At 45.8% G+C, this 12,117-nt stretch overlaps 1 protein-coding gene across 1 annotated transcript in view; it reads left to right on the top strand.

Moving 5' to 3' along the window:
* camk1db (calcium/calmodulin-dependent protein kinase 1Db) overlaps window positions 1–11,855 on the top strand; it is an 80,679-nt gene extending 68,824 nt beyond the window's left edge. The window contains exons 8-10 of the mRNA XM_046355474.1: window positions 967–1,045; window positions 10,335–10,422; window positions 11,805–11,855. Coding sequence (XP_046211430.1) covers window positions 967–1,045; window positions 10,335–10,422; window positions 11,805–11,855 — 218 coding nt within the window. The remainder of the gene's footprint in view (window positions 1–966; window positions 1,046–10,334; window positions 10,423–11,804) is intronic.
* Window positions 11,856–12,117: the final 262 nt, after the last annotated feature.

Raw genomic sequence — 12,117 nt, 5'->3', positions numbered from 1 at the left:
CAGCATATGTGGGAACTCCTTCAAGACTGTTGGAAAAGCATTCCAGGTGAAGCTGGTTGAGAGAAGGCCAAGAGTGTCCAACGCTGTCATCAAGGCAAAGGATGGCTTTTTTGAAGAATCTCAAATATAAAATACATTTTGATTTGTTAAACATGATTCCATGTGTTAGTTCATAGTTTTGATGACTTCACAATTATTGTACAATGTAAAAAAAATAGTACAAATAAAGAAAAACCCTTGAATGAGTAGGTTTTCTAAAACGTTTGACTAGTAGTGTACATTTTCCCTGACATTCAAAAGTACTGTTTACATTTCAAAAGTTCAGGCAGGACAGCAATATAGTCCATTTCACTCACCTATCAATATAACGCATTGTCATCCTGACTGCCTCTTATCTGGCGGACTCACGAAACACAAATGCTGTGTTTGTAAATGATGTCTGAGTGTTGGAGTGTGCTTCTGTCTGTCCGTTTGCTTAATATAAGGAATTCGATGTATACTATTTACTTTTACATTGTACTTTTACTTAAGTATGGCAATTGAGTACTTTTTCCACCACTGTACTTAAGTACATTTACTGTAAAAACCAAATACTTTTAGATTTTTACTCAAGTTGTATTTTACTGGGTGACTTTCACTTTTACAATGAAAGTCCTTGAATTTGACTTGTCCGTATGAACCCTGATTGAAAGGATGTATGTTGTTGTATAGGTGGAGTTATGGCGATTTGCATATATTCACTTTTGTTCCTCATGTGGAACTGTATAAACTTTTTTATTTTTGTTTCAAATTTTTTGTTGTTTCAAACCATTTTAAAAAATCCCAATGCCCCATTATTTATAGAAAGACCCAAATGTACAGTATGTGTTTGTGTGCATGTGAGTGTCCCCAATTGTTTGTTTGTAATGCTATCTTGAATGTATGGAACATGGTGATATTGTGTGTCTTCCTCTGTTCCACAAACAGCCAAACAGTTCATCAGCTCTCTGATGGAGAAGGATCCAGAGAAGAGATTCACCTGTGACCAGGCTCTAGCCCACCCCTGGTGAATGTCTATCTACCACCACACTATACCATACTATACCATACTATACCAAACCATACCATACTATACCACACTACACTATACCACACTATACCACACTATACCACACCATACCATACTATACCACACTATACCACACTATACCACACCACACTATACCATATATATATATAGCCCACCCCTGGTGAATGTCTATCTACCACCACACCATACTATACCATACTATACCATACTATACCACACCACACTATACCATATATATATATAGCCCACCCCTGGTGAATGTCTATCTACCACCACACCACACTATACCACACCATACTATACCACACCATACTATACCACACCACACTATACCACACCATACCATACCATACTATACCGCACCATACTATACCACACCACACTGTACCACACCATACCACACCATACTATACCACACCATACTATACCACACCACACTATACCACCCCACACTATACCATACCATACCATACTATACTATACTATACTATACTATACCACACCATACCATACCATACTATGCCACACCACACTATACCATACCATACCATACCACACCATACTATACCACACCATACTATACCACACCACACTATACCACACCACACTATACCATACCATACTATACTATACCACACCATACCATACTATACCACACCATACTATACTGCACCATACTATACCACACCACACTATACCACACCACACTATACCACACCATACCACACCATACTATACCACACCATACTATACCACACCACACTATACCACACCACACTATACCACACCATACCACACCATACTATACCACACCATACCATACCATACCATACTATACCACACCACACTATACCACACCATACCACACCATACCATACCACTGATAGAGGAATTCTTAATCCCTTTATGTTTTATTGCCAAAATCAATTCAATTCGCACTCATTTCTAATTCATGATAAGTTGTAAATGTATCATTTGCATGAATTAGCAAGAGACCAGTCTTAAAAACAAGTTCAGCATTTATTCTTGATGAGTACTGAATGCTTACACACATTTCCACAGGTTATAACCTGAACATGACATCATCAGTTTCCCGCCCTCTCTCCGATTCTCACAAGAACCCATTGTTTTAGGAATGGAACATTTCCCAGGCATTTCTTATCTGTCTGAAAAGCCACAGCATCCCTCCTCCTTAAACTTTCCCAGGAGACACAGACACAATTCATTTCTGCATACATTTTCAGTAACAGTACAATTAAGAACCCATACTTTTCAAATCATAACATAATAGTATTAGCATAAATGGTTCTAATCATTAATGTATACATAATTGATCATCTAAACTATATTTTCCTCTATCAACCATACTATACCACACCACACTATACCACACCATACCATACTATACCACACCACACTATACCACACCATACCATACCATACTATACCACACCATACTATACTGCACCATGCTATACCACACCACACTATACCACACCACACCATACCATACAACACCATACTATACCACACCACACTATACCATACCATACTATACTATACTATACCACACCATACCATACCATACCATGCTATACCACACCACACTATACCATACTATACCACACCACACTATACCACACCATACCATACTATACCACACCACACTATACCACACCATACCATACCACACTATACCACACCATACCATACTATACCACACCACACTATACCACACCATACCATACCACACTATACCACACCATACTATACTATACTATACCACACCATACTATACCACACCACACTATACCACACCATACCATACTATACCACACCACACTATACCACACCATACCATACCACACTATACCACACCATACCATACTATACCACACCACACCATACCACACCATACCATACCACACTATACCACACCATACCATACTATACCACACCACACTATACCACACTATACCATACTATACCACACTATACCATACTATACCACACCACACTATACCACACCATACCATACTATACCACACTATACCATAATATACCACACTATACCATACTATACCACACCACACTATACCACAACATACCATACCACACTATACCACACCATACCATACCACACTATACCACACCATACCATACCATACTATACCACACCACACTATACCACACCATACCATACTATACCACACTATACCATAATATACCACACTATACCATACTATACCACACCACACTATACCACACCATACCATACCACACTATACCACACCATACCATACTATACCACACCACACTATACCACACCATACCATACTATACCACACCACACTATACCACACCATACCATACCATACTATACCACACTATACCATACTATACCACACCATACTATACCACACCATACTATACCACACCACACTATACCATACCATACTATACTATACTATACCACACCATACCATACTATACCACACCACACTATACCATACTATACCACACCACACTATACCACACCATACCATACTATACCACACCACACTATACCACACCATACCATACCACACTATACCACACCATACCATACTATACCACACCACACTATACCACACCATACCATACTATACCACACTATACCATAATATACCACACTATACCATACTATACCACACCACACTATACCACAACATACCATACCATACTATACTGCACCATACTATACCACACCATACCACACCATACCACACTATACCATAATATACCACACCACACTATACCACACCATACCATACTATACCACACCATACTATACTGCACCATACTATACCACACCACACTATACCACACCATACCACACCATACTATACCACACCATACTATACCACACCACACTATACCATACCATACTATACTATACATACTATACCACACCATACCATACTATACCACACCACACTATACCATACTATACCACACCACACTATACCACACCATACCATACTATACCACACCACACTATACCACACCATACCATACCACACTATACCACACCATACCATACTATACCACACCACACTATACCACACCATACCATACCATACTATACCACACCACACTATACCACACCATACCATACTATACCACACTATACCATACTATACCACACCACACTATACCACAACATCCCATACCATACTATACTGCACCACACTATACCATACCATACCATACCATACCATACTATACCACACCATACTATACTGCACCATACTATACCACACCACACTATACCACACCACACCATACCATACCACACCATACTATACCACACCACACTATACCATACCATACTATACTATACTATACCACACCATACCATACCATGCTATACCACACCACACTATACCATACTATACCACACCACACTATACCACACCATACCATACTATACCACACCACACTATACCACACCATACCATACCACACTATACCACACCATACCATACTATACCACACCACACTATACCACACCATACCATACCACACTATACCACACCATACTATACTATACCACACCACACTATACCACACCATACCATACTATACCACACCACACTATACCACACCATACCATACTATACCACACTATACCATACTATACCACACCACACTATACCACAACATATACCATACCATACTATACTTCCACCACACTATACCATACCATACCATACCATACCATACTATACCACATACCATACACTATAGCATACTATACCATACATACTATACCATACCACACTATACCACACCACACCATACCACACCATACTATACCACACCACACTATACCATACCATACTATACTATACTATACCACACCATACCATACCATACCATGCTATACCAGGACCATACTATACCATACTATACCACACCACACTATACCACACCATACCATACTATACCACACCACACTATACCACACCATACCATACCATACTATACCACACCATACCATACTATACCACACCACACTATACCACACCATACCATACCACACTATACCACACCATACTATACTATACCACACCATACCATACCATACTATACCACACCACACTATACCATACTATACCACACCACACTATACCACACCATACCATACTATACCACACCATACTATACACACCATACCATACTATACCACACCATACCACACCATACCATACTATACCACACCATACCACACCATACCATACCACACTATACCACACCATAGACCATACTATACCACACCACACTATACCACACCATACCATACTATACCACACTATACCATACCATATACCACACTATACCATACTATACCACACCATACTATATACCACAACATACCATACCATACTATACCACACCATACCATACCACACCATACTATACCATACCATACTATACTATAGCATAGCATACCATACTATACTATACCACACCATACCATGCTATACCACACCATACCATACTATACCATACTATACCACACCATACTATACCACACCATACCATACTATACCATACTATACTATACCACACCATACTATACCATACTATACCATACTATACTGTACTATACCATACTATACCATACTATACCACACCATACCATACTATACCACACCATACCACACCATACCATATACCACACCATACTATACTATACCACACTATACTATACCATACCATACTATACCACACCATACCATACTATACCACACCATACCATACTATACCAGACTATACTATACTATACCACACCACACTATACCATACTATACTATACCAAACTGTACTTTACCATACTATACCACACCATACTATACTATACCATACCATACTATACCACACCATACTATACTATACCATACTATGCCATACTATACCACACCATACTATACTATACCATACTATACCATACTATACCACACCATACCACACCATACCATACTATACCACACCATACTATACCACACTATACCACACCATACCACACCATACTATACCACACCACACCATACCATACTATACAACACCATGCTGTACCACACCACACCATACCATACTATACAACACCATACTATACTATACCACACCATACTATACCACACCACACTATACCATACCATACTATACTATACTATACTATACTATACTATACTATACTATACTATACCACACCATACCATACTATACCACACCACACTATACCATACTATACCACACCATACTATACCACACCATGCTATACCATACCACAGTGGGACTATCACTTACCACAACACCATACATCTAAAACCATACCATACTATACCACACCACACTATACCACACTATACCACACCATAAAACCCCCAGTGATCTCTCCTTCTTTGTTGGGGTTGAGAGATAATCTGTAGGGTTGTGGTCCACACCATACTATACCACACCACACCACACCATACCATACCATACTATACAACACCATACTGTACCACACCACACCATACCATACTATACAACACCATACTATACCACACCACACCATATACCACACCATACTATACCCCACCAAACCATACTATACCATACTATACCATACCATACTATACCACACCACACCATACCATACTATACCACACCAATACCAATCCAATTTTAGACTACTGACTTCACATTTCTTCTTTACCAAAACATTCTCTTTGATTTGGATTTTTTCCACACAACGTACAATGTATAAACATCAAACATATACTAGGAAAACTCTTAACGTTACAATGTTTTCGTAATAACGACATCTATTAACCTTTAATAACAAAACAAAAATGACATACATTTTCATAGTCCATCTATCGTCATGACCACCATTGTGGCTGACGGAAACCATTGTTCCAGGGTCCCTTTATTTCATGTTTAATGTTCTGAGGCTGGTTCTCCATAGTAACGGGACAAAGGAATTTGTCTGTAGCCTGAGATTTACCAGGGGCGTGAGGGGTCATAAAACCCCCCACATCTTCAGACCCCTAGATCTCTCCTTCTTTGTTGGGGTTGAGAGATAATCTGTAGGGTTGTGGTCTCCTGTAACCTGACCTGATCAGGACAGTCATGACAATACTATACCACACCATACCACACCATACCACACCACACCACATCATACCCCACCATACCCCACCACACCATACCCCACCACACCACACCATACCCCACCACACCATACCATACCACACCATACCCCACCACACCACATCATACCCCACCACACCACACCATACCCCACCACACCACACCATACCCCACCACACCACACCATACCCCACCACACCATACCACACCATACCCACCACCCACATCATACCCTACACCACACATACCACACCACACCACACCATACCCCACCACACCATACCACACCATACCCCACCACACCACATCACCCCACCACACCATACCCCACCACACCACACCATACCCCACCACACCACACCATACCCCACCACACAATACCATACCCCACCACACCATACCATACCCCACCACACCATACCCCATCACACAATACCATACCCCACCACACAATACCATACCCCACCACACCACACCATACCATACCCCACCACACCACACCATACCACACCATACTATACACACCCTATCACACCAAACCATACCCCACCACACCACACCATACCCCACCACACAATACCATATCCCACCACACCACACCATACCCCACCACACCACACCACACCATACCCCACCACACAATACCATACCCCACCACACCATACCATACCCCACCACACCACACCATACCCCACCCTATCACACCACACCATACCCCACCACACCACTCCATACCACATCACACCACACCATACTACACCACTCCATACCCCACATCACACCATACCCCAGCCATCACACCATACCACACCATACCATACCACACCATACCATACCATATCACACCATACCATACCACACCACACCCCACCACACCACACAATACCATATCATACCATACCATACAACACCACACCATACCCCACCATACCACACCACACAATACCATATCACACCACACCACTCCATACCCCACCACACCATACCATACCACACCACACAATACCATATCACACCATACCACACCACTCCATACCCCACCTCACGACACCATACCCCACCACACAATACCATATCACACCATACAATACCCCATCATACCCCAGAGAGACAGAGAAAGAGAAAAAGAGGGAGGGAGAGAGGGCAAGAGAGAGGGAGACAAATCAGCTGAATGAATGGGTGCCAATTAGCAGGCTGCGTCCTGAAGGATGCTTGGAGAATGCAGAGGCAGTGGCTACGTTCCAAAAGGCACCCCATTACCTGTAAAGGCCCTATGGACCCTGGTCAAAGTAGTACACTATATAAGGAATGGGGTGCCATTTGGGATGCAGACTAATCAACCATTATCATGTCTCTCCCTGGCCCGGGCCAGACCTAATGCTACTGTCTGGGGTTTGGGAATCTATTCAATGTTCATCAAGTGGTGGGGCTGCCATTTAGCTGTACAACTAATCCCTGATTCTAGCTTTAATGACAGAGACAATATGTGGGTGGTTGGCAAATGGAGAATAGGGATAGGACTTTTAGGCATCTAATCATTGGCCTGTTAAATCTTTCTGTTACGTCTTGGCCCTGTTACGTCTTGGCCTGTTACGCCTTGTTGTTGTGTCTTGGCCCTGTTATGTCTTGGCCCTGTTACGCCTTGTTGTTGTGTCTTGGCCCTGTTATGTCTTGGCCCTGTTATGTCTTGGCCCTGTTACGCCTTGTTGTTGTGTCTTGGCCCTGTTACGTCTTGGCCCTGTTACGCCTTGTTGTTGTGTCTTGGCCCTGTTAAGCCTTGTTGTTGTGTCTTGGCCCAGTTACGTCTTGGCCCTGTTACGCCTTGGTGTTGTGTCTTGGCCCAGTTACGTCTTGGCCCTGTTACGCCTTGGTGTTGTGTCTTGGCCCAGTTACGTCTTGGCCCTGTTATGTCTTGGCCCTGTTACGTCTTGTTGTTGTGTCTTGGCCCTGTTACGCCTTGTTGTTGCGTCTTGGCCCTGTTGTGTCTTGTTGTTGCGTCTTGGCCCTGTTGTGTCTTGGCCCTGTTACGCCTTGTTGTTGTGTCTTGGCCCTGTTGTGTCTTGTTGTTGCATCTTGGCCCTGTTATGTCTTGGCCCTGTTACGTCTTGTTGTTGCGTCTTGGCCCTGTTGTGTCTTGGCCCTGTTACGCCTTGTTGTTGTGTCTTGGCCCAGTTACGCCTTGTTGTTGTGTCTTGGCCCAGTTACGCCTTGTTGTTGTGTCTTGGCCCTGTTACGCCTTGTTGTTGTGTCTTGGCCCTGTTACGCCTTGTTGTTGTGTCTTGGCCCTGTTACGCCTTGTTGTTGTGTCTTGGCCCTGTTACGCCTTGTTGTTGTGTCTAGGCCCTGTTACGCCTTGTTGTTGTGTCTTGGCCCTGTTATGTCTTGGCCCTGTTACGTCTTGGCCCTGTTACGTCTTGGCCCTGTTACGTCTTGGCCCTGTTACGTCTTGTTGTTGTGTCTTGGCCCTGTTACGCCTTGTTGTTGTGTCTTGGCCCTGTTACGCCTTGTTGTTGTGTCTTGGCCCTGTTACGCCTTGTTGTTGTGTCTTGGCCCTGTTACGCCTTGTTGTTGTGTCTAGGCCCTGTTACGCCTTGTTGTTGTGTCTTGGCCCTGTTATGTCTTGGCCCTGTTATGTCTTGGCCCTGTTACGTCTTGGCCCTGTTACGTCTTGCTGTTATGTCTTTGGCAGGTGGTTTGATAGCGTTTAAATAGACTCACAATGGTTTTGTTGTGACAGGTGTGTTGTGACAGGTGTGTTGTGACAGGTGTGTTGTAACAGGTGTGTTGTGACAGGTGTGTTGTGACAGGTGTGTTGTAACAGGTGTGTTGTGACAGGTGTGTTGTGACAGGTGTGTTGTAACGGGTGTGTTGTGACAGGTGTGTTGTGACAGGTGTGTTGTGACAGGTGTGTTGTAACGGGTGTGTTGTGACAGGTGTGTTGTAACAGGTGTGTATTATAGAATGTGAGACATCCAGTAGCTCAGAGCTGGTGCTTGATAGATATCCAGGCCAGGAACTGACCACTAACTGTGTCAGAAGAAAACATTAATCTACTTGTCCTTTATGGTGTGTCTTTGTATCTCAGGATTGCTGGGGACACGGCTCTCTGCAAGAACATCCATGAATCAGTCAGTCGGCAGATGAGGAAAAACTTTGCCAAAAGCAAATGGAGGGTAGGTTCTATTCGTACAATGATTGTTTTTTGTGTATGTTTACTGTATTTGTCAACCTCCTCTATTTGCATATGCCAACCCTCTCTCTCACTCTCCCTCCCTGCCTCCTCTCTCTTTCTCCCTCCCTTCCCCCTCTCCCTCCCTTCCCCCTCTCTCCTTCCCCCTCTCCCTCCCTTCCCCCTCTCCCTCCCTGCCTCCTCTCCCTCCCTTCCCCCTCTCCTCCCTTCCCCCTTCCCTCCCTGCCTCCTCCCTCCCTGCCTCCTCTCTCTTTCTCCCTCCCTTCCCCCTCTCCCTCCCTTCCCTCCTCTCCCCTCCCCTCCCTTCCCCCTCTTCCTCCCTGCCTCCTCTCCCTCCCTTTCTCTCCCTCCCTTCCCCCTCCCTCCCTTCCCCCTTCCCTCCCTTCTCCCTCCCTTCCCCCTCTCCCTCCCTCCCTTCCCCCTCTCCCTCCCTGCCTCCTCTCCCTCCCTGCCTCCTCTCTCCCTTCTCCCTCCCTTCCCCCTCTCCCTCCCTTCCTCCCCTCCCTCCCTTCCCCCTCTCCCTCCCTTCCCCCTCTCCCTCCCTGCCTCCTCCCCTCTCCCTGCCTCCTCTCTCTCCCTTCTCCTCCCTCCTCCCTCTCTCCTCCCTTCCCCTCTCCCTCCCTTCCCCCTCTCCCTCCCTTCCCCCTCTCCCTCCCTGCCTCCTCTCCCTCCCTGCCTCCTCTCTCTCCCTTCCCCCTCCCTTCCCCCTCTCCCTCCCTTCCTCTCCCTCCCCTTCCCCCTCTCCCTCCCCCTTTCCTCCTCTCCCTCCCCCTGCCTCCTCTCTCCCTTCTCCCTCCCCTCCCTTCCCCTCTCTCCCTTCCTCCTCTCCCTCCCTTCCCCCTCTCCCTCCCTTCCCCTCTCCCTCCCTGCCTCCTCTCCCTCCCTTCCTCCTCTCTCCCTTCCCCCTCTCCCTCCCTGCCTCCTCTCTCCCCTCCCCTCTCCCTCCCTTCCCCCTCTCCCTCCCTTCCCCCTCTCCCTCCCTTCCCCCTCTCCCTCCCTTCCCCCTCTGCCTCCCTGCCTCCTCTCCCTCCCTGCCTCCTCTCCCTCCCTTCCCCCTCTCCCTCCCTGCCTCCTCTCCCTCCCTTCCCCCTCTCCCTCCCTTCCCCCTCTCCCTCCCTGCCTCCTCTCCCTCCCTTCCCCCTCTCCCTCCCTGCCTCCTCCCTCCCTCCCCCTCCTTCTCCCTCCCCCCTCTCCCTCCCTTCCCCCTCTCCCTCCCTTCCCCCTCTCCCTCCCTGCCTCCTCTCCCTCCCTGCCTCCTCTCTCCCCTCCCCCCCTCTCCCTTCCCCCTCTCCCTCCCTTCCCCCTCTCCCTCCCCGCCTCCTCTCCCTCCCTGCCTCCTCTATCTCGCTGTCTCCTCCCTTCAAGCGTTCCCTCCCTTCCCCAGCAGTCTCCCTCCCTCCTCCTCTCTCCAGTTAGGCAGTAGTCTGGGCGGCAGCTTTGGAAGCAGTATGAGTGTGGACCAACCAGGACAGAATTCTATGCCAGCCAAGAGCATGTCTGTAGACTGTGCCTCCCTCTCACGCAAAGACGGTTAGTGAGTGACTCCTTTACTTTATGATGTGGGGAGCAGGCTGTTTCCGGTTGGCTCTGTTGGGGTCTATTAACCTCTTGCTCCTACCTGGCACGCAGGCGTCCCATCTAGAGCTCTGGCAATGCAAATGCACTATGCTAAATGCTA

The sequence above is a fragment of the Oncorhynchus gorbuscha genome, linkage group LG01, assembly GCF_021184085.1.
Source record: "Oncorhynchus gorbuscha isolate QuinsamMale2020 ecotype Even-year linkage group LG01, OgorEven_v1.0, whole genome shotgun sequence".
In the NCBI taxonomy this organism is placed as follows: domain Eukaryota; kingdom Metazoa; phylum Chordata; class Actinopteri; order Salmoniformes; family Salmonidae; genus Oncorhynchus; species Oncorhynchus gorbuscha.
Note: the sequence above shows the minus strand (reverse complement) of the source record. Positions and strands in the feature narration are given on the sequence as shown.